The sequence below is a fragment of the Aquarana catesbeiana genome, linkage group LG07 (genome assembly GCF_042186555.1).
Source record: "Aquarana catesbeiana isolate 2022-GZ linkage group LG07, ASM4218655v1, whole genome shotgun sequence".
Lineage (NCBI taxonomy): Eukaryota > Metazoa > Chordata > Amphibia > Anura > Ranidae > Aquarana > Aquarana catesbeiana.
The window spans coordinates 217,010,771-217,035,942 of record NC_133330.1 but is presented as its reverse complement, the minus strand read 5'-3'; the positions used below and the strand labels follow the sequence as shown (position 1 = coordinate 217,035,942).

At 43.5% G+C, this 25,172-nt stretch overlaps 1 protein-coding gene across 1 annotated transcript in view; it reads left to right on the top strand.

Annotated features, from left to right (window-relative positions):
• Positions 1-5,484, top strand: part of SLC30A7 (solute carrier family 30 member 7) — a 65,613-nt gene extending 60,129 nt beyond the window's left edge. Inside the window, exon 11 of the mRNA XM_073593028.1 lies at positions 1,019-5,484. Within this exon, the coding sequence (XP_073449129.1) occupies positions 1,019-1,066 (48 nt within the window). The 3' untranslated portion in view covers positions 1,067-5,484. The remainder of the gene's footprint in view (positions 1-1,018) is intronic.
• The last annotated feature ends 19,688 nt before the right edge of the window (positions 5,485-25,172 follow it).

Genomic DNA, 25,172 nt, shown 5'->3' with positions numbered 1-25,172 from the left:
ATCGCTCAATTCTGCAAGTGTTCTAATTTATTATCGCTGTTTTCTAGCTGGTCTAAAGCCACTTTTGACGTAAAGGGACACTTTTTGGTTGCTATGGACAATCTCCAGTTTCCAGGCAGAAAGAACAGTGTATATCATGTAAAACTGCATGCAGGGCATGGGCCAGAGCACTGGGTACAAAAGGGATGTGAAATCATTTCATACAGTACTGTAATCTGGAAGATTACAGTACTGTATGTGTTATGATTTTGACAGTTTTTTGAATTTGCCGCCAGGCTCCGCCCCCCGTGCGTCGCGCCGCTCGCAGGGAACGGAGCCTGGCACGGAGAGGCTTCGGAGGAGGACGGAGCCCTCGGACACTGCGGGGGACATCGCAGGATCCCGGGGACAAGGTAAGTAACGCCGCCCCAGGATCCTGCAATGCGATCCCGAGTGTGGCTCGGGGTTACCGCTAATGGTACTGAATTTTAACCCCGAGCCACACTCGGGAAAACCGCCAGGGAGGTTAAAGTGAAATTTTTTTTGAAGGAAGACATTTGATCTCTGAGTCTGATGATATTTATCAGATTCACCCTTTAATAGCATATACAGTATATCTCTCCTCTAAAAGCATGTACAGTATATCTCTTCTCTAACAGTTTATACAGTATATCTCCTCTAATAGTATATACAGTATATCTCTTCTGTCTGTTATTCTCAGAGTGGATTAGATATTTTGCTCTCTTACCATATAGTTGGTTATTTGTATTTACCACTGCATAGAGATATTTACGAATAAATTGCCTTTTTTTTAAACTTTACATATTAATTAAATTATACACCACACCTTTTTTTTTTTTTTTAAGATTATTAACCGATTAATCGAAACAATAATTGGCCAACTAATCGATTATGAAAATAATCATTAGTTGCAGCCCTATCATAAACATTGTTTTTTAGTCTTTAGTTCCCTACATGAACTATAGAACAACCCCCTCCCCATATTAATGAAGTTGTAACTGATTTCTCTGTTTTACAGGCTGGCGTCCGGCAGCTGTATGTACAGATAGACTCCGCAGCAATGTGATCCCTCAGCTGACCTCATATCGGACCAAAGTGTGGATGTGAACACTAGGACCTGAGCTCCTACTCTGATAAAGCCACTGCAGCAATGCACCCAATGGGACCAAGCCTCACTCACCTGCTTCTGGGCAGAGAGGGTCTCCCACTTGTGCCAGATCTCCTTCAATTGCAAATGTACTTTTATACAGTGTATGGACTGCATATCGGATGTTGCCTTTTTAACACTGTCCAAGAAACCTGGTGCCTCTTATCAAGTCATGATGTGCTGTTGAGCTGTATTCAGTATAGCCATTCTGCCAGTCACACTATCAGATATACATATATGCACCTTAGGTCTATTGACTCTCTATCCAAGATTTGACTTGAACTGAAACCAAATGCATGCAGCATCTCTGGCGGTGGACATGGAGGGCAATATCGGTGTTCCTTAGAAAATGCAGCATCCGTATACAAACTGTTATAACTTGCCCAACTCTAATCAATGCCAGGGAAGGCAGTCAATTGCACTGTGTGAAAATGAATACAGTGCTAAGTTTGGCAAACCTGTTTATAAAAAAACAAAAAAAACAAAACCTGACCTCTTCATTGCAAAGAACAGGTAAATAATTTACACTTCAGACTACTTGTAGATCTCTGTGAACAGTGTTATAATTCGCTAAACCAGCAAGACTGCCAGTGAGCAAAGTGACTATGCCAGTTACAGCCCCCACCCAGAAACGGGATAGTAATGCTATAACCCAAGTGCCTTCCCCTACCATTTGCTTGGGAGACCTGTCGGGGAGACCTGTTGCCCCTAAGCACAACGGGACATGTCCTATGCTATATCTTGATGTCACCTTGGTTGTTTCTTGCATTCTATCTGGGACATATCTCTGGACTATATTTGTATTGCTGCATCACAGAAAAGCTGGATGTAAGAATTTAACAAAGAAGAAAAAAAAAAAAAACACAATATAAAATGGTTCAACTGGCACACTGATGCACTATCATTTAGTAAGTGGCGTCCAATAGTCTCATTAACCAGGCTTGCTCCCATAAATGCCTATTTTATTATCTGACTTTTTATGTGCAGGAACAAAAGTTCTGTTGCTGTGCAGGCTATACTGTGATCATGGAAAGCTTGGAATCGCCTGCAATTCATCTCTTATTCCAGGATATCGGACTTTCTACAAGGAGGATTTTCCTTCATGCTCGACACAAGGGCTAAAGAAAATACACAGAATTGTAAAGTACAAACGTGCAAAGTAACTCTGCTTTAGAACGACCAGTCCCCAAAAGGGTTACCGTTTTTAATTTTAAAAAATTTGAATTATGAATACATGGATGACTCGGAAGATTGTCCAGTGCACAATCTTTGGAAGATACTGTTATCTATCTATTGTGCCATGTTTTTAGCAATGTCCCCTTTTTATAAGGGAACTGTGGGGGCATATGGAGCAAGCAATTCATAACTAAGATATGCATTTTTTTAATCATTAATGTGAAGCATTGCAATATTGGGTTCACTTAAAGTAGCACTATAGACAAATTTTTTTTTCTTTCTCATTTTGGATAGAGTAAGGAAGGATTTTAACTGTCAGGTGTTTGTTTTTTTTTGTCCCCATATGTGTCCCGTTGGGAGATTTGCCTTCACTTCCTTACTTCCTTTCCCATAGCCAAAGCAGGAAGTGGGACGAAATCCCTGCAAATGAAGGGAATCCCTTGACCCACCACCCCCCACCCCCCGGTGATCAGAATCGGTGTCCCCATTGGCAGATTCCCCCTCTATTATTTTTCTGGGGACATCCCAAAATTGGGGATTCTCTTATTTTCACTTTCAATGTTAATGGTAAACAGTACAAAGGGAGATTCACCCTCTCTATAACGGTAGCACAGACGGCCATAGAAACCTAATGGGTGTTCTAATCCCTCTTCACTCTGTGAAAAACAAATAAAGTGTTGCCTTAATTAAACTTTTAAAACTGGCATTTTAGGTATGGTGAAATTTGGCAAGTTGCGTGGTGTGTTTTTTTATTTTATTTTTTTTAAGCACGTGCCCTAGTGAGTTTTTACTTCAAGAGTTCTTATCCCCAGTATTTCTTCATGAAGTATAGACATCTGGTTCATACTTCTATATCGCCTGCATTCTAAGATAAATTAATATTCTACTAAATCAGAATAGCTATGGCAGGTGCACTAAGGTAATGCAAGTGCGAAGATCTTAACTTAAAGTGGAGGTCCGCTGAAATAAAAATATTAAAAGCCAGCAGCTACAAATACTGCAGCTGCTGACTTTTAATATATGGACACTTACCTGTCCAGGGGGAGCCTGCGATGTCGGCAGCCGATCTGTCCTTCGGCTCTCGGCTGCTGCTGCCGCCGCCGCCATCCTCAGTAAGGCAATAAGGAAGTGAGGCCCTGCGGCTTCACTTCCTGGTTCCCTACTGCGCATGCGCGAGTTGCGCTGCGCGTCCTCTCAGGTCCCTGCTGTGTTCTGTGTCTCACAGAATACAGCGGGGGAAGACTGGGTAGGTGCCGAATGTGGCATAGGTCACTGCAAGCGCCGCGGTGATCTATGCCAGGAAGTGGGAGCAAATACCTGTATTAGACAGGTATCTGCTCCCTCCTCCCCCTGAAAGGTGCCAAATGTGACACCGGAGGGGGGGAGGATTCCAAAAAGTGGAAGTTCCATTTTTGGGTGGAACTCCACTTTAAAGTAACTGACAAGTGGTTATTACAACTTGCCCATAACAGTAATATCACTTTGAATGGAATGACACTTTACAGTTTTACCTCCATACGGTTATCTTTTTGTAATTGAAATATTCTTTCTGTCCACTTGATGACTCCATCACCTATTCAATACTGTATGTGTCCCACATAGTTTTAAAATCCTTTCTAGTTGAGCTCCATTTACCTTGTGGTAAACTGGAAAGGAACTTTGCACAACTGAGTGCAAACACCTAAAACCCTTATGTGTTTAATTATTATATGATGTGTAGTAACGCATGGCAACCAATTGCAATTTATTTCTCACTCATCTGACTTCATTGAAGTGTTTTCTGGTAACTAGGTGCTACTGCATTTGCACATCATTACCAATCCTTTTACTACTTAAAAGGCTTTATACTCTAAGGCATATCTATCGAACACAAGGCTTGAGGGCTGAATCGGGCACACCAGGCCATTTCATATGGCACCCACACCCAAGGCTTTTTTCAGCCAGAATTTGGTCCCACCCTCTGCTCCTCGCTCACCACTGTCACTTGTAAGCATGGAAGCCTTCTGTGTTTACAAGGACAACGTTCCTCTCGGTGGTTCTCACAGATTCCTGTTGCTGTGCACTCAAGGTGGGAACAAGGGAGATGTAGAGGCAGCGTGGGATGGGATATCACGTGGTAATGTGCACTGTGGTCCCCATCTGTGCTCGGGTGCACAGATTCTGATCTCCTTGCGAGTGAGAGGCAGATCGACCTACATGACTGGAAGGTAATAGAGTCAAGCCGGGTAGGTAAGGTGCAAGGAAGAATTTGGAACGGATAGAGCTAAGGGCTGTGGAGGTAAATGTGTGCAGTTGTCAGAGCTGAGGGGTGGAAATGAGATGTTGACAGCCTGTGAAAGAGAGCTGAACCCTGTAGTCAGTATGTAGCTCACTCCTCAACACTGCACTCTGTACACAGCCCACACCCCTTAATGTTGCACATAAAGCACCTCTGGTATTTATTGCCCCTTTTAAGATCCTCCCACTGTTGGTACAGCTTGGCCACATCCACTGTTCAATGCTGTTTGATTGGGGGAGGGAGGGGGGGTTGAGTTCCTGCACCTACTTTTTGGGGGGGGGGGGGGGAGGCCATTTTATAAATTTTTATATAGTGTTGCAGATGTAGCCAGCATTTTTAGGGCACATATAATGCTGATGTGGCCCGTGATGAAAGCGAGTTTGACTCCCCTTCTCTAAAGTATAGTAAACATTTTGCCATAGTACAAGTTTGTTGTGTTTTGGCAAATACTACATGCATTCTATCTTAGTGAATTGACCCCACTATGTTTTTGGTATTGGCTGTTGGAGCATATGACTGTGATTTTTGGTACATGGCTATCTGCAGTTCCAACTTGGAGAAAGAGGGGGAAAAAAAAAGCTTACTTTTAAATGGTTACAGTTCCAGAAATCCTAGAATTCCATACCAATGCAAGCACCAAAATGTAAACATCAGGCTGGGTTTTCATGTTTCAGTCCATCTACTGTGATGGATAGATTTGTGTACTGAAGAAGCTAAATGCCATCTTGTGATCAGATTGCCTGTTGGCTTGTTTTCCCTATCTATTTTACTGAAGGCCAGGTTGAGTGTACAAAAACAATCTATGGTTTTTGGAGCAGGACAAATTGTATCTTTCTGACTTCAAAATGAAATAAAAAAAAAAAAAATCCGTACTCTTTTATAATCCTGTGTGCTAGCTTTAACTTATCTTCACCTTTTCAAATATTTGGTTAATTACTTGTGTGGGTAAATAAGTGTTTTATGTCCAGTCAGTTCATCCCTCAAGTCAAGCACATATTTGAGTTCAGGCTGTCTGTATACAATAGGAGTGTGGGGATAAGGACTCATCACAGTGTTAATTCAGGACTATTGGTGTTAGAAGTTTCTTCAGGATGAGTGAACAAACATTGCAGGACTCTGTAAAGCCGGCCATAGATGGAGCAAGTTTCTTTCCTGCAACAATCGCTCACATCTCCAATCAACACAGTCATTATTGATTGCGGTATTATTCCAGTGGAGCTATTGTCTTCTCCCGGTGGGGGGATGGGGTCTGCTAGGGCAGTCGCCCCAACCAGGAGAACACCCAGTGATTATAATTACATGAAAAATCTGACAAGCTGGTTGTACCCAAGTTGATCGATCAACTTGCGTTCAATCAGCCTGCCCATACATGGTTTTCTGCGGAACCGTTTGAGATTCGAACAGTGTATGGCCGATCTTAGAATCCATTAACTTCCAAGATGTTTATCTGTACTGTATATTAGAGCTGCACGATTCTGGCTAAAATGAGAATCGTGATTTTTTTTTTTGTTTAGTAGATAGATCACGATTCCCACGACGTAACATCATCTTTCATATTAAACAAAATAATTGGGGTAACTTTACTGTTTTTTTTTTTTTTTTTTATTCATTGAAGTGTATTTTCCCAAAAAATTTAGTTTGAAAGACCACTGTGCAAATACAGTGTGACATAAAATATTGCAACAATCGCCATTTTATTCCCTAGGGTCTCTGCTAATAAATATAAATATAAATATATATATATATATATATATATATATATATATATATATATATATATTTTATTATTTGGGGTTCCAAGTAATTTTCTAGCAAAAAAATCAAATTTTAACTGTAAAACAAGTGTCAGAAAAAGGTTTAGACTTTAAGTGTTTAAACTTCCTGCATATTCACACAGAAGTTTTATCCCTTTGATCTAAGATGGAAAAGTTACAATGTTGTTAAAAACTTGGCAGACTGCCAGAGTGAGGTAGAATTCTCTATACTTGTTACATGAAAGAATTGGGAAACTCTGCAATACAGATTGTAAGGGGTGTTGAATCGAGATTGCGATCTTTTAATGATTAATTGTGCAGCTCTACTGTATATTCCCATTTTAGGATTTTTACCAAGGGTGCTTGCTCCCCTTCTTGCCCTCTTAAGAACTCAGAGCACCCAAGTCACAGGCTATCTAGATGACCTTCCACCTGCCTACAACCATCCACAAGGCTTTTCAGATGCTTCAGGGTTTTTGTTTGGGATTAAAAAAAAAAATAAAAATCTGCTCCCCAACCTTTCCTAAATCAATCACCAGGGAGGTACCATTAGTCATGCAGCCATGAAGAAGCAAGTCTGATCATCTCATGGACAGAGAAACCCTGTCCAGGAATATTTTGCTGTTCACATCACAGGAGTGGACAATTTAAAGATAGATTACCTCAATTGTCATTGACTGGACCAATAAGAATGAGCCCTTCATCTGATATCGTCAATCTGAGAGGGGTAAAGTCCAAATAAGGTGTTTTTTTTTTTTTTTTTTTGTAGTACATAGATAATATGGATGTGGTACTTCTATAGCCAATTTCTTTTCTTTGTCGTTTGAGATTCTCATGTACTGTTTGCTGGGTCTTTGGTTCTTTGATTAAAGAATTCCAGGCATGGTATATTTTTACATAGTTACAGTGGCCCAAGCTAGATCAATGTAACTATGCATAGAGCAAAGCGTTCTCTGATTTTTATTTTGAAATTTGTATTTATTAAGAATTTAGAAAGTACAGGAAAAAATGGTGATGGAGGCCACAAGACTAACGCCACTTGTACAGGGCACACAGGGCAAAAATACAACACACAAGGCAAAAGCTACTCCCTCCTGATTAACAGACCAACTAACTAGTCTATAACCTTGACTATCTTGTAACTCCCCCTCCCCCCTAAACAAACACTCACACGTAGAATATTTAGTAAGGTTCTGAATGCCATAGAGGGTACCACATCCTCCACCCGACCAAAGAGACAGACCTGGACTGAAACAGGGAGGGAAACAGTAAGTACCTCAGTTAAGCACAATGACACTTCGGACCAGAACGTATGAACTGATTGACATATCCAGAAAATATGCTTAAAATTTGCAGGGGAATGTACACACCTCCAGCACTCTGCAGAGAAAGTGTGATATATGTATGCTGTTCTGGCAGAAGTGTAGTAAATCCTATGAAGAAACTTAAATTGAATCAATCTGTCCTTTGCCGATACTAAGTGTTTGAAATACTGTTCCCACATATCATCCCTATCCCTCCTTTGAATATCAGGCACCTCTGAAACCTATCGTTCCCTGCATTATGTAACGGCAGGGGGAGTTTTTTCTTTTCAAACAGCTCATTGTAAGCTACGAATATGGTTTTAGATATGCCTTCTTCTGATAATATACTTTCGAGGGCTGTATCACAGTATCATGAAATTGTTTCTGAAACGCATGGTGTATTCGAAGAAAGCGAAAATAGTAAGCTTGGAAGGTCATGTCTTGCATTCAATTAGTAAGGAGGTCTCCCTCTCTGGTAACGTCCCCCACTGTTTTGATTCATTTGGATGCCCCGCCGCGGCTGTTATCCTGAAGGACATCATATAATGCCCAGTCAGGATAACTGAACCACCGCCCGGCTGTCATTCTGCTATAGGCCGGGCGGGAAGTGGTTAATGCAAGGTAGCCAGTTTCCAGAGTCATTTATTATAGAGTCTGGAAGGCATATGTTTCTTGGTGTGAATCCAGGGGTTGGCATCCTAGGAAGTATGTCATAGGTAGAATTCTTGCCTTTCTGCAAATGGGGCTAGAAACGAAACTGGCCTTGAGTACTATCAAGGGACAGGTCTCGGCCTTATCAGTATTGTTTCAGTGTCTGCTTGCTTCGCATTCTTTGATCCGAAGCTTTATACAGGGGGAACGCGGCTTAATCCACCGGTTAGGGCACCTCTGAACCCTTGGGACTTGAATTTAGTTCTGTCGGCATTACAGAAACAGCCTTTTGAGCCAATAAGACATATTCCTTTGGTCCTTTTGACAAGGAAGCTAGTTTTTCTGGTAGCCATTTCGTCTACAAGAAGGGTATCAGAGTTGGCGGCTCTTTCTTGTAAATAGCCATATTTAATCGTTCACAAGGATAGAGTAGCAGTATTGCGTCCTCATCCTAGCTTTCTGCCAAAGGTGGTTTCAGGTTTTCACATAAACCAGGATATTGTTTTACCTTCATTTTTTCCAGAACCCTGTTCTAAGGAAGAAAAGTCACTACACTCTTTGGATGTAGTGAGAGCAGTCAAGATTTGAAGGTGACTGCTCAGATTCGGAAAACAGATGTTTTGTTTGTGTTGCCTGGAGGTCCTAGGAAAGGACAGGCAGCAACGAAATCCACTATTGCCAAATGGATTGGGCAGGTAATTATTCAAGCTTAATGAATATAGACTTCTCAAAGATTAGTGTGAAAGGGTTGCCATCATCCCTGAACAATATACAATGGGAACCTCATTTAATTGGGATTTTTGAGGCAACAAAAGAAAAAAATATTTAAAAGTTAGATAAGTTTTATTTATACAAAAATTGTTAAAAAGTAATTAAACATATGAAAATATACATTTGCAGAGAATAAAAAATGATACACTACAGAAGTGGCAAAAAAATCATATAATCCAACGCGTTTCAAAATGATTAAATTTCTTCTTCAGGGATAAATTTTTGCCATTATCTGAAAGGCACAAAAGTAACATAAGTATACATACATATATATTTTTGAAAAACCAACAAAAAATATGTGTAAAGAGGCTTACAGTAATCATGATTGACCCAGCGGATTCTCAGTGTAACACTCCAAAAACCCCCATCCAGCCAGATAACGGTCTTTTATCGCGCAAAGGAGCCCCCAGATATTAAGATCCAATGAGAGACGCCAAATGTCCCAAGCAAAAAGAAGACGCTGGGGGGGAGGGGAATGTGAAATCTGAAAAAAATATATATATACACACACCCATCATCTGTAAGGGAGATAATGCATCCATGGGGAAAAAAAAAAAAACAAAAAACAAAACAACACAGCAACAAAAACCAACCTTGTATCGGGAATGTGGGTTTATGTGCCTTCAAATGCGAAAAAATTCAGTATGCAATAAAGAGAAATTCCCCTTCCTGGAAACAAGAGGAAGAGGAATAAAAATAAATATAAATAAAAAATAAAAAAATGCAGAATAAATGAAAAACAATACCAGTTGTCCTGATATTTTGGTGAACTTGACCCAAAAGGGGGACTGAATCTGGTGTGTAAGGGAGTATATATATAACTAAATAAAGAATGTTGAAAAAGTATTGTAAGAATGTTGGTAAGTGAATTCATATGAAGGCACTGAAGCCTGAGGGTACAATAAAGAAGTGGAATTAACCCCAAAGGGCCAGCGTCATTTCTCTGCTATTTGTTGCTGAGATTGGACAACCGTGGGTTTGTGCTTGGGCTCGGGGCGGATCTTTCTTTCCTCCTGGACCCCTGGTAGACTTTGTACTTACCTGTGCTCATCTGTGGGAGATATGCTGTAAAACTATGGTAAGCTTCAAATCACTATTTTCCATTTATTGATACATTTCATTCTCAGTTACCTCTCCTCTCCAGACCTTTTTCCCTATTTGTGGACAGTATCTGGGGAGTGAGATATATATATCTTTTAGTTATTCTCTATGGGGTCGTTTTCATATAGCTGCTTTTTGGCCATGAACACATGACCAGTAGGTTTTTTGTTTTTTGTTTTTATTTCTCACACATAATTTTTTCAATCATTTAAGAGTGGAATCTCTCCCCTTTGGGGTTAATTCCACTTCTTTATTGTACCCTCAGGCTTCAGTGCCTTCATATGAATTCACTTACCAACATTCTTACAATACTTTTTCAACATTCTTTATTTAGTTATATATATATACTCCCTTACACACCAGATTCAGTCCCCCTTTTGGGTCAAGTTCACCAAAATATCAGGACACAACTGGTATTGTTTTTCATTTATTCTGCATTTTTTTATTTTTTATTTTTTTTTATTTTTTTATTTATATTTATTTTTATTCCTCTTCCTCTTGTTTCCAGGAAGGGGAATTTCTCCTCTTTATTGCATACTGAATTTTTTTCGCATTTGAAGGCACATAAACCCACATTCCCGATACAAGGTTGGTTTTTGTTGCTGTGTTGTTTTGTTTTTTGTTTTTTGTTTTTTCCCCATGGATGCATTATCTCCCTTACAGATGATGGGTGTGTGTATATATATATATATTTTTTTCAGATTTCACATTCCCCTCCCCCCCAGTGTCTTCTTTTTGCTTGGGACATTTGGCGTCTCTCATTGGATATTAATATCTGGGGGCTCCTTTGCGCGATAAAAGACCGTTATCTGGCTGGATGGGGGTTTTTGGAGTGTTACACTGAGAATCCGCTGGGTCAATCATGATTACTGTAAGCCTCTTTACACATATATATTTTTGAAAAACCAACAAAAAATATGTATGTATACTTATGTTACTTTTGTGCCTTTCAGATAATGGCAAAAATTTATCCCTGAAGAAGAAATTTAATCATTTTGAAACGCGTTGGATTATATGATTTTTTTGCCACTTCTGTAGTGTATCATTTTTTATTCTCTGCAAATGTATATTTTCATATGTTTAATTACTTTTTAACAATTTTTGTATAAATAAAACTTATCTAACTTTTAAATATTTTTTTCTTTTGTTGCCTCAAAAATCCCAATTAAATGAGGTTCCCATTGTATATTATTCAAGCTTATGGCTTGAAGAAGAAGGTTCCACCTTTTCAGGTCAAAGCGCACTCCACCAGGGCTGTTAGTGCTTTGTGGGCAGTGCATCACCAAGCCTCCATGGCTCAAATCTGCAAGGCCGCAACCTGGTCTTCGGTCCATACATTCACCAGATTCTATCAGGTGGATGTAAGAAGGCATGAGGATATCGCCTTTGGGCGCAGTGTGCTGCAGGTAGCAGTATATAGGTCCTCAGGTCTGATTGCACCCTACTTTTGTTTGTGTCCTCTCCCCTCAGGTGGCATTGCTCTGGTACATGCCATACAGTTATTACTGTGGCTCTGTGTCCCGTGAAGTACGATAAAGAAAAGAGGATTTTTTTATAACAGCTTACCTGTAAAATCCTTTTTTTTGGAGTACATCACAGAACACAGAGGTCCCTCCCCTCCTTCTGGTTACACGTGTATTGCTTTGCTACAAAACGGAGGTACTCCCGGTAAGGGGAGGGGTTATATGGGGAATTGAACTTCCTGTTTAGGGTGTGCCAGTGTCCATCACCTGAAAGTGCCATATAACCCATACAGTTATTTCAGTGGCTCTGTGTCCCATGATGTACTCCAAGAAAAGGATTTTACAGCTAAGCTGTTATAAAAATCCTATTTTTGCCAACCAAGTCGCCAATACTTTAGTAAGTATTTTGAGATCTATTAGGGCAATTGGATGATACCAGGAGCTTTCAGTTAGGTCTTTAGCTAGTTTGGAGAGGACCATGTAAGCCTCTAGCATTGAGGACGGAAGGGTCTGCTGATCGAAGCATTGGGCAAATAAAGTGCACAATCTAGGGGCTAGGAGTTCAGCGTAGGCCCTATAGAAGTCGGCTGGGAACCCATTCGGACCTGGTGCTTTATGAGGTGGAAAGGCAAAGATAGCTGCCTCTATCTCCATATAATTTTGGCTTCTAGTGATTCCCTGTCAGCGTTGGTGAGATTCTCCAATAAAGAGTCAAGGGCAGCAGGGTCATGGGGTGGAATGGATGCATAGAGTAAAGAAAAATATTGGATAAATTCAGTCAGTATGCTTGAAGACTCGTCACCAAGTTGCGCCCCCCGCCCACAGTACCATTCTTGTCACCTTGAGTGAAAGAGACTCAGCCTTGCGCCCAACCTCTGTTTGGGCCAAGAGACGTGTACTGAGAGAATGCCTTGCCTCCAACAGAGGGGTATAAATAGCATCTGATGGTGACTTATTGTCTTCCTCCGCACATTCCCTCTCCTTGTCTTGTAATGCAACAAATTCAGAGTTATGATCTTTTTGTGCCGATTTGATAGCAGAAATACATTCTTGCCTTAAATGCATCCCACACCACAGGAGGCTCAGTTAAGTCTACATTAGTAGTCCAGTAGGAGGAGATAGACTTTTGGAGATGAGAGGATACCTGATCAACCTGCAACCAACTTGAAGAAAGTTTCCAAGTTCCCTTCCCAGGTACGGCTGGAAGTGGAAAAAGAAGTGAGAGCAGGTTACGATCAGAAATTCTCCCAGCCAAATGTGCAGCGTCCTGCAGTAAAGATGCAAATGTGGGGGGGGTTGCCAAAAGTTAGGTCAATCCTGGCTGAGGAACCATGCGTTCTAGACAGGTGTGAATACCACTTAACAAAAGGGCCTGTTAGGGTTTGAATTATTCAGAGCAGCCTCAAGAATGGTATTAAAATCACCTGACAACACCAGGGGAAGAGGAGCGTAGGTGGCTAATTTGATAAGCAGGTCATTTAAGACTGAAAAGGTGGAGGTAGGTACACGTTAACAATAACTATTTTATAATAACAAATGTCCAAGATCAATACCACATATTGACTTCCATTAAAAGAGAGCATCTAATGTATGGTACATGGGATGACCTTGCTGAGGAGAATGGAGACCTCTCTGGCAAAAGATGAATATGTGGAATGCAGAGCCCTCTGAATCCAGGGTCTGCGAAGCGCCAGTACCTTATTTCCATCCAAGTGTGTTTCCTGCAGGATGACGATATATGGTTTGAGTGGTTTAAGATATTGAAACATAGCTGCCCTTTTAAATTTGTCATTTAACCCTCTTGCATTCCATGACACTATTCATATGTTGTTAGCCATGTAAAATTAAAACTTAGATCAAAGAGATAAAAGACAGAAGGAGAAATAAAATGTTTAGGGTATCATAAAATTGCAGTGTGACCCAAAAGATGATTAAGTAGCGATCGATGCAAAAAAAAAAAAAACAGGTGGTGATGCCGGTGAGCTGGTCCAAAGAACATCCCTTCTGTTGTACCAGAACTAAAACTCAAACAAAAAAAGTCCAGTAGACAGCTTAATCCCTAAACTAGAAGAAAAACCCATGAGGCCCAACCGCGCCTCATGAGAATTCGACCGTTCCTATTGAATCTTTTGTGTTGCCTAGGGAAACCCCATGAACAGGAAAAACAGTGGAATGACATTAAAGTCGATGTGCCGGAGAACTTTTGGACCACGGTCCTCTGAAAGGGATAGTGCAACATGGAGGGTAATGTCTTTTTGCTTGCTGTATGTTATTGAATGAGCGACGTCTCCTTTGAGTTTCTGCTGAGAAATCTGGGAACATCATAGTCTTGGCATTCTCAAACTGTAAATCTGGATGCTTCCGGGCTTTGGCCAAAATCATGTCCCTGTAGTTAAGGAAACGCACAAGGAAGGGCCGCAGGGGAGTGCCAGTAGGATGGTTGCCAGTAGGGACCCTCTCCACTACATACATTGGGGGAAGGTCTTCAAGGGCCAGGAGCTGTTTAAAGAATTGTTCAACTAAAATGACGTGACCTCAGCCCCTTCAGGCAGCCCCACTACCCGCTCGTTGTTCCTGTGGTGCCTGTCCTCGGCATTATCAGCACGATTTTGGAGCGTTCTTACCAGATCCTGCAGCTCCGTGATTTGCGTCCTCTGGGAGTGTGTGGAATCATCCACTTCAGAGATGCGATCCTTGCTATCGTCAGTCTGCCCTGGATCTTGTCATGCCTCGGTAAATTCTGTAGCCAGGTAGTCGATGTGGACCATCGGCACCGCTTTGCAAATGCGGATGACATCCAGGATAGGCTTAGTGATGGCTCCTGCATCGTTATCCGCTGGTGGAGGTGCCCCTGGGGTCCATAGTGATCTGCCTGCTGCAGGCTCCATTCTCGCTGCTGGCTGCAGGGCGCATTGAGAGGACTGCACCCTAGACAAGATGGCGGAGGCAGGGTCTAAGCTGCTGATCCAGTGGCGCCTTCCCCTTCTGTTTGAATAGGAGGACCGGGTGAAATAACACTCCCAGGCAGATAAAAACAGGAGGATAGCGGAGATCCAAGGAAACTTAATCAGCCGCGATCACATCCAGTCACGCCCCCCAATTGTTCTCTGATTGAATAAGGTGTAGTGAAGAGGCAGTGATGTGACACTCCCCACCTCGTCCAATCAGATTTCCAGTTTCCAGGGGCATTTGCCAGGTATGGTATATGCATAATTAATTTGTCCAAGTTGGACTAGTGTAACTACGTAAAAATATACGCCTGTAATTCTTTAAAAGTTGGGTGCCTTTAGAGATGACACATAGTAAATCAGCCTTAGATCAAATTGTATGGATACCACAACACTAATGGACCTTACCCACAGATACATGCCTGATTATTACCAATAATTTCTAAGTGTGAGGCTCATTGCACAAGCAATTTCACTGGCCTCAAAATGCACCCTATTACCTCTTACTGGATCCAAGTATTTCCCTCCAAGAAAATCTGACTCAGCCTTTCTAAACTGGTTTGGCTTCACTGTACTGACATTAGATGTGTTATCAGGGTGCACTCTATGCTCCATTCAAGAACCCTGAGTGGGCACATTTTCTTTGAATTTATGGCAATATTGCCAAGTAAATCACTTTGTAGTGCTTTTGCCTAAACCATTGCAATCTACAGAAGACTTGCTCCCCTTGGACCAACCAACTTTTATGTCTCAAATATTTTAAATACTCACCAAACTTGCTGACCCAAAAAAAAAAACCACTGTAGAAAAATGGCAACAAGAATTTGATACCAACACAGCAACACATTCAGCAAAAGTTTTAAAAATATCAACACTTCTTTAACAACTAGGCATTCGCGATATACCCGAAAGACGGCTACAGCGCGGCACCCAATTGCCGGGAGGGCGTCCCTGGACATCCTCCTGTTTACTTCCCCTCTGCGTTCCGCAGCGGGTGCGCATTGGGGAAATTCTGTGTTGGCCGTGTCCCTTGGACACAGCCAATCACAGATCGTGCTAAATGGCCAACCACAGCAGCCATTTAGCACTCGATCACAGTGTCCAATGTGGGATGATCTCAAATGTAAACATATGAGATCATCTCTCATTGCCGGCTCTCGCTCCTCACACAGAGACCGCGTGTGAGGAGAGAGAGGATCTGTGCTGCAGCGTGAGTGCCAACCGCTTTGTGAAAAAACATTTTCCAGTGAAAACACACACATCAGAGCCCAATAGTGCCCATACAGTGCCATTGGTGCCACAGTGCCATCTGTCAGTGTCACCTGCCACATCAGTGCCACCTGTCAGTGTCACCTGCCACATCAGTGCCACGTGTCATCAGTGCCACGTATCAGTGCCATCTGCCAGTGTCACGTGTCATCAGTGCCACGTATCAGTGCCATCTGTCACCAGTGCCATCTGCCAGTGTCGCATGTCATCAGTGGCACGTATCAGTGCCATCTGTCGTCAGTGCCATCTGTCATCAGTGCCACCTGTCAGTGTCACCTGCCACATCAGTGTCACGTATCATCAGTGCCACGTATCAGTGCCATCTGTCACCAGTGCAATCTGCCAGTGTCACGTGTCATCAGTGCCACATATCAGTGCCATTTGTCATCACCAAGAATGTCACAAAGATTATTTTCAGCCAAGGAGGCATACAATATTCTTACGGCCAACAAGAGCAACGGGGAGCTCTCGGCTTCAGATTCCTCATATTCAGATTCTGAGTCTGACGTGGACTACGAGCCTGTCCCAAGCAGTGGAACACTGACAGCCTCAGAGGAGGATGAGAGTCCGCACGCCAGACGAAGGCGTACTGGTGAGGAGGCAGTGCCATCCACCAGCACCGCAATGCCATCCTCCAGCACCGCAGTGTCATCCATCAGCACCGCAGTACCTCTGCAAAGGCTACGTACCAGTGGGTTGTCACCTCAGTCCCAAAGGGTTAGGTCCCATGCCAGCCTTCCCTATTTCCTTCAGAACCCCTTGTGGCTTCCTCCTAATTCAGGAGAAGCTATCATTCCCCCTTTCACTGCCCAGCCGGGAGTGCAGGTGGACACAGAATATTGTTCCCCAATTGATTTTTTCAATTACTAGCATCAATTGTGGCCCAGTGCAACCTGTATGCACAACAATTCATAGCATGTAACCCAACGTCCTATTATGCCTGTCCCTACGAGTGGAGAGCCCTAACAGTGGAGGAGTTTAAAATTTTTTTGGGCCTCACATTCTGTATGGGACTAACCAAAAAAAATGTATTACGTTCTTATTGGTCTACCCTCCCCATCCACCACATGCCTATCTTTTCCTCAGTAATGCCCAGAACCAGATATCTCATGATTATGAGATTCCTACACTACAATGATAATACCCAGTGCCCTCCCCGAAATGACCCAAATTTTGACAAGTTTTATAAAATTCAGCCACTACTATTTTATTTTTCTGAAATCTTCCCCCAGTTGTTTACCCCAGACCAACACATATGCGTGGATGAGTCCCTTGTCAAATTTACTGGCAGGCTGGGCATAAAACAATTTATTCCCACCAAAAGGGCCCGCTATGGGGTGAAGATGTATAAATTGTGCGACCAAGCTACAGGGTATACATATGCCTTCATGGTATACGAAGGGAAGGATACCCAGCTGCATCCCCCTAATTGCCCAGACTACATCGGATCAAGCGAGAAAGTCATTTGGGAACTCATAAACCCACTCCTGGACAAAGGCTACCATTTGTAACTTTTATACTAGTTTGCCCCTGTGCCACAACCTTCACAGAAAGAACACTCCAGCATGTGGCACTGTAAGGAAGAACTGGAAGGGCTTTCCTCAAAGCCTTGTCAACAAGAAGCTAAGAAGAGGGGAGACGGCGAGTTTACGGAATGAGGAAATTCTGGCTGTGAAGTGGAGGGACAGAAGGGATGTATATGTGCTTTCATCGATCCACAATAATACCGTAGTCGAGATCACCAGGAGGAATGGCCGAATCCAAAAGCCAACATGTATCCACGAATACAATATGTTCATGGGGGGTGTCGACTTCAACGACCAAATGCTCGAACCCTACCTTGCCACAAGACGAACATACCAGTGGTATAAAAAAGTTTCCATTTATTTGTTTAATTTGGCCATATACAACAGCTACGTTATTTATCACAAATCCACTGAAAGCCCCAAATCCTTCCTTGGCTACCAGGAGGAAATCACCACTGCCCTTGTATGCCCACCAGAAACCAGACGATCCAATGTGATTAGCAGACTCTCTGAACGCCACTTTCCCGAAAAAATCCCTCCCAGACCAACAGGCCAAAAACGGCAGTAAAAATGCCGGGTGTGCGGGGGCGTGGCCTGACGCGGACCGTGATGGATGCCTAAAGCCTGAGCTCCGCGCCGCTGACGGGATCTACCGCTACTCTCCGCCACCATCCGACCCCCATTCCGATCCCACGGAGGGGGGAAGGTAGCAGGACCATCCCGGGCATGTCTAGGAGGCGGAATAAGCCGCCAGCACCTCGCCGCCTCACAGATTATTATCCCCCTGCAGCTATGAACGAGGCCCAAGATGGCGCCGGCGCCGGGAGCTCCACCTCAGAAGCGTCCCGCGCTGCACACGCTGAGACACAGCTGACAGCTTCTCCTCACAAGGATCTCCTCTCCCAACCGCTGGATCGCTCATACAGGGAGGACATGGACACTCTCCCATCGCCAAACGTCTCCTCCTCACAACTAGGAACAGACAGAGGTAAGAGACTGGCCTCCTCCCCAGCCATCTCCCCCAGCAAAGAGCCACAGTACAAACGGCATCAATGGGCTGACAGTGAGCTTGACACTGCACACACCCCAGCTCTAGCAACCATCCCTGTCTCTGATAGCCCTGTGACAGAATCAATGATGAAAGCTATGCTTCTTACCCTGCAGAGAGACCTCCACAGAGAACTGCAACTCTCTGTCTCTCAGATACATGGCAGAGTAGATCACCTAGCAGAAAGAACAACTGTGCTTGAGGATAACATGCAGGATCATATCAGGGCCCACAATGAATTGCTAGACGCACACGAACACCATGCGTCTGAAATACACCACATGAAGCTGAAATTAGCAGATTTGGAAGACCGTTCCAGAAGGAACAATATAAAATTCAGAGGTGTCCCCGAATCTGTTAAGCCAAATGAGATCACACCCTACCTGCGAGAAATGTTCTCCAGCTTACTACCCCGCCTAAACGCACGAGACATCATGATTGATAGAGCGCACAGAATCGCCAAGCCAGCACACCTCCCCCCTGACACCCCCAGGGACATACTAGCGAGAGTGCATTACTTTCAAGTTAAAGAGCAGATCCTACAAATTGCCAAAACCACTAAACCACTGCCAGCACCTTATGCTAAAGTCCTCATGTTTAGTGACCTATCCAAGGCCACGATGGAGATGAGAAGGGCATTCACCCCTGTAACCTCCGTGCTACAGGAGAAGAAAATTACATACAAATGGGGTTTCCCTACCAAGCTACTGGTCACATACCAGCAACAGATAATTCCCATCCTTACTCCCAAAGATGGATATAAAAAGCTGACCAACTGGGGATTTCTGCCCGTGTCTGCCAACCAAAAAGATCACAGGGGCTCCTATTCATGTCCTCCGTCTGCAAGGAATGGGATACACGATCCCGGCGAGGCCCGTAACAACAAACAGGCCCCTGGTCCTCCGCACCACCACTAAGATCCCTGATGGGCGCAGTTACTGAAACACATCCACTCCCAAGGTTATAGTGTGCTAAGCACACTGTTCTAATTGTTCTATTTACTTTTTGTTCCTAAAGTGATCTTTTCTCTTTGTATTCTTATTTTTTTTCCTTTTGGTTCTCCTAACAGTGTTTAAGCATTCATACCAAACGTATACTATATTTAACATTTTACCTACGTAATATAACAGACGTACTCTATATAGATACCTACTCTATTGTTTGATTCATATTTAGTCAGGGCGAACAGAAGAGGCGTGGAATCTCGCTCCTTTCATTCCTAACCCGGGTCATTCCCCACTATCATGGCCCTCAAAATCACCTCCTTAAATGTAAAGGGATTGAACTCCCCATTCAAACGCAACCTCCTCTGGAAAGAGGCACTGTCCCAACACGCTGACGTGTTTTGCGTACAAGAAACGCATTTCGCTAAAAATAACTCCCCAAAATGCTCGCATACGCGATACCCACACTGCTTCTTTGCCAGTGCCCCCACCAAAAAAAGGGGAGTAATGATTGCGGTTAGTTCCTCTGTCTCCTTTCAATTACACCACTGTGAAGCTGATGAAGACGGCAGATACCTGATTCTCTCCGCCACGATTGCAAACCAACGCCTCACCCTAGTAAATCTATACGCCCCTAATACTGGCCAAAAGAAATTTTTCAACACATTGATCTCCAAACTGACACCGTATAGATGCAATCCAGTTATACTATGTGGAGACTTTAACTAAATCATTGACACAACCCTAGACACATCCAATCCCACTAAACGTAGGCCCTCTGCCTTGTCCTCCCTCCTACAGAAAGAAGATCTTTATGACCCGTGGAGATGTACCCATGATATAGAGCGAGATTACACCTTCTTCTCCAGCCCCCAGCAGTCTTACTCTCGGATCGACATGTTCCTCACAGACAAATTTCTCCTCCAATCAATCGCTGAAGCACGCATAGGTACAATCACATGGTCGGACCACGCACCCATATCCATCACATTATTTAATTGCAAAAAGACTACTAGTCATACTATTTGGAGACTAAACACATCCCTCCTCACCAACCCATCCTTTGAGAATGAGCTTCGATCCGAGATTGAGACATACTTTGACATTAATGTACAATCTACTGCTGACCAATCCATGGTTTGGCATGCGCATAAAGCTTTCTCACGGGGCCTCCTCATTAAATACGGAGCACAAACTAAACGACAACAAACAGCCACCACGGAAACACTACTAAAACAGATCAGAGCCTTAGAACTTGCCAATAAACAAACTCCATCTACCAAATTATCCCTAGAACTCAAAAACCTACGATACGACCTTAGTGAACATCTCCACAAAAGATTCGACTATTACGTAAAACGCCTTAAGCTACAATATTACTCCTCAGCCAACAGGTCAGGTGCGTTCCTGGCCAAGCAATCCAAAAACACCGGGCCAATAATAAGATACAATACTTATCCGGCTCCCAAGGTAAAAAACTTCATAATCCTCTAGATATAGCAAATGAATTCAGTGCCTTTTACGCCAAACTTTACAATCTCAATGACTTAAATAACGAAACAAAGCCAAAATTAGCAGACATAGATGAGTTTCTCTCCTCAATTCACCTCCCCTCAATATCCACTGAGCAACTAGACTCCATCTCTATGCCTTTTTCCTCTGAGGAAATCCGCACAGCTATCAAACGATTACCCCTACACAAGGCCCCAGGGCCAGATGGATTCCCGAACGAGTATTACAAACACTTCTCGGACGTGCTCACCCCGCACTTATGCACTACCTTTAACCAATACACTCATACAGGCAAAATCCCCACAGAAGCCCTGGAGGCCCTCATTGTCACCATACCCAAACCAGGCAAATCTCCCGATAACCCAGCCAATTACCGCCCGATCTCACTCCTAAATACTGATACCAAGCTATATGCAAAAATATTAGCCCAACGATTGTCCAAAGTAATCCCCCTTATCATCCACCCAGACCAGGTCGGCTTCGTGCCTGGTAGGCAGGCCTCCGACGGTACCAGGCGCCTTATTGACTTGATCCAATGGGTGGAGCACAGTCAAACGCCTTCTCTCTTCCTCTCCCTGGATGCAGAGAAGGCGTTTGACAGAGTGCACTGGAAATACATGGAAAAGGTCATGCTCAAGTTCGGACTGACAGGGACTATCCTCCAGGCTATACTCAACCTTTACTCCTTCCCCAGCGCCCGAGTTTGGACCTCAGGCATAATATCAGACCCCTTTCGCATCACTAATGGCACTAGGCAGGGGTGCCCACTTTCCCCCCTGATTTTTGCCATGGTGATGGAACCACTCGCACAAGCCATTAGATCCACACCAGCAATATCGGGCATTACTGTGGGGACGGTTGAACATAAAATCGGTCTCTACGCGGATGACGTTATCATTACCCTCACAAATCCCAGATCTTCCCTACCCAATATCCAAAAAACATTGGAAAAATTTAGTTCAATCTCTCTTTATAAAATAAACCACAGCAAATCCACCATGCTGAACCTAGGGATAGACCCTCAAACTTCACATCACATCTCGACAACCACTCCGTTCACTTGGGCTACAAATTCCTCGCTCCCATACCTGGGTATCCAACTAACCTTCCCCAGTAAATCTATGCTTCAACTAAACTATGCTGCCCTACAGGAAAAGCTTCTGCGCATCTCCAAAAATATGTGTAACCACACTGTCTCTTGGGCGGGTAGAATAGCTCAAGTCAAAATGTTTTTACTGCCACATATTCTGTATATGTTTCGCACAATCCCGATACCTATGATACCCCAGCAACTGGCACAGCTACAAAACATACTTAATACACATATTTGGCAACATAAACATCCCAGACTCAAAAAAGAAATCCTCTTGTCTCCTGTACAAAATGGAGGAATGGGAGCCCCCAACGTCCACGCATACTACAAGGCAGTCATACTAGATCAACTACGGGAATGGTGGGCACCCACCTTGACCAAGACCTGGACACAAATTGAAACCATGGCCCTCAATGCGAATCCACAACACACACTAATGGCTGCACTACTCGGCTTGCAACCACATCGACACTACCTGCTTACGGTAACCGCAGCCATCCGAGTGTGGTCAGCCACTGCAAAAACAGCCATGGGCATTCCCAAAGCTATCCTTTCCAAAATACACCTCCAAGCACTAGAGTTGATCTCTCCTAATTTATCCTTTCGGATATGGATACAAAAAGGACTTACCAACTTGGGACAACTCTTATCCACATCTGGACCCCACCCTTTCCCACATCTACAACAATCTTTTGATCTACCTGCTAATACATCTTTTTTGTATATGAGACTCCGCTCTATCATCGATAAACTTGATCTCACAGCAAGTGAATCCCAAATAGCTGACATCCTGAATTTTTATAATACCCCGAACCCAGCAGTTAAAGGCATTGCATGGATTTACAAGGTGTTAACAAGGCTCTCTGAAGACCACACCTCTTCATCCATCACATTCTGGTCCACATTCACAAGCTTGCCACCGAAGCCCCCATTGTGGCACAAAGCCCTGACCATCCCTCTTAAAGCTTCAAAATGCATATCTCACTGGGAATCGTCGCAAAAACTGTTCCACAAGTGGTACTACACCCCAGCCAGATTAGCAAATATTTACCCGGCTACCTCCTCTCAATGCTGGAGAAACTGCTCAGGCAAAGGCACCCTAAGCCACATGTGGTGGGATTGTCCTAACATCCGCCCATACTGGAAAGAGGTCTCCGACCTCCTCTCACAGCTCTGCAAAATCCCCTTGCCGCTATCCCCACTGGACCTCCTCCTGGGTCTCAACATCCCCAACTGGCCCAAAAATATCAGAGTCCTGGCGACACATATACTCATTGCAGCCCGTTTAGCTCTAACGAAAAAATGGAAAGCCTCACAAGCCCCTTCTGGATCGGAACTCATCACTCTACTAAACAACCATTTCCTAATGGAATTCTCCTTTGCTAAGGCCAACATGTATACTGCAACATTTCGTCTCAACTGGGAACCCTGGATCACTGACCCGAGGAGTACAACATTACCCTGATTGCCTTCTTCTTTTACGTCGCAACATATCTCAGATTCTTCATCTCTACCCCCGTAGTCTGCCACAACCTCGCATATCTAACATGCACAGAAAGTAGGAACCCCCTGGCCATGCTCTGCCCCGCCTGGGGGCACTTCTCTCAGTTACTACTTAGCGTGGGACATGCACTCATGTCCTACACTCATAACAAGTAGGCTCACAAGTTACCTTTGCTCTACAGTTATGTTTTTTTGTTTTTTTGTTCCTTTCTTTTCTTTTCTTTTTCTTTTTAAGCTTTCGTATCTAGAATGTTAATAGTTCTACAAGTTACCCAGCTTTGTCAGGTAGATGATTGGTGGCGCTACCTCTAGTCTCATGGCACAGTAAGAACCCAGATGGGGTGCCGGGGATTGGAGATGGTGCCTCCACTCATCGAACTTCAACCTTACTCACTAGGTACTCGCTATATGCATTTGTTACAAAACAAAACTGGTTATTGCACCATGTACTAATCCATGTAACTTTGTTATTACATCAACTGTCTGTACTGATACCCTGTGGAAAACTCAATAAACATATTGTTAAAAAAAATAAATAAATAAATAAAAATGCCGGGTGTGCACCAGAGGAGGAGTGAGAAGATACACGACTTTTTATTGTCCCCATTGTGCTTCCCAACCAGGCCTCCGCATAGTTGACTGTTTCCGCCGTTACCATACTTCACAAAATTATTAGTGAAGTATGGTAAACATAACCCTCACTTCCTGCCATTTACCTTCACACCCCTTATGCCTCTACTTGCTCTGTAACTGACCCTGGCTTGTTATTCGACCACGCTTCTGCCTACCGATTCTGTTCATACCTCTGCCTGATCTGCAACTGACCCTGGCTTGTTATTCAACCACGCTTCTGCCTACTGATTCTGTACATACCTCTGCCTGATCTGGAACTGACCCTGGACTGTTTGACCATGCTTTTTGCCTGCCTCTTGGACTGATCTTGTACCCTGCCACTGGACTAGTGGGATTCATAACACAGGGGTCTCACATATGTGAGGGGTTCCAGAATTGTTTTTCTGGATGAAGAAAACATTTTTTTTTGTTTTCTCATTCCTAGATTAGGGTCTGGAGACTCGAAGGCTTCAAAGAGATTTGGGTGGGAGAAGCCGCTACCCCTGTCCCCATTCTGTCCTGAATGAGGCCCTACTTCTGCCTGTTGCCTGTAGGATCATCATGCCTCTGCCTGTCGCATGAACTGACCACACCACATGGATGGACCATGTTCCTGCCTACTACCAGAACCAATATTTTGGCACTGCTGACAATCTCTGCCTGCACTGACCCTGGACTGTATATGGACAGTATCCCTGCCTGGTGCCTGTACTGACTATGGACAGTGTTCCTGCCTGTTGCCTGGACAATTGCGTTCGCTTTTGCTGACCAAGTCCCTGCCTGCTGCCTGGACCAGTGCTATCCTCCTGTGGACAACTGCGCTACTACAACCACAGGTAATCTTTTGTTTACCCTTTGCTCTGCAGAATGTATTTTGGGGTGTAATTCTTGGTATGTGCATGCTATGTGTCCCTAGAACACCTCACGGTGTTCCTTGTATGTGGCCAGGCTGTGTAAAAGTCTCACACATGTGGTATCGCCATACTCGGGAGGAGTAGTAGAATGTATTTTGGGGTGTCATTTTTGCTATGTACATGCTATGTGTTGAAAATATCTTATAAATGAACAACTT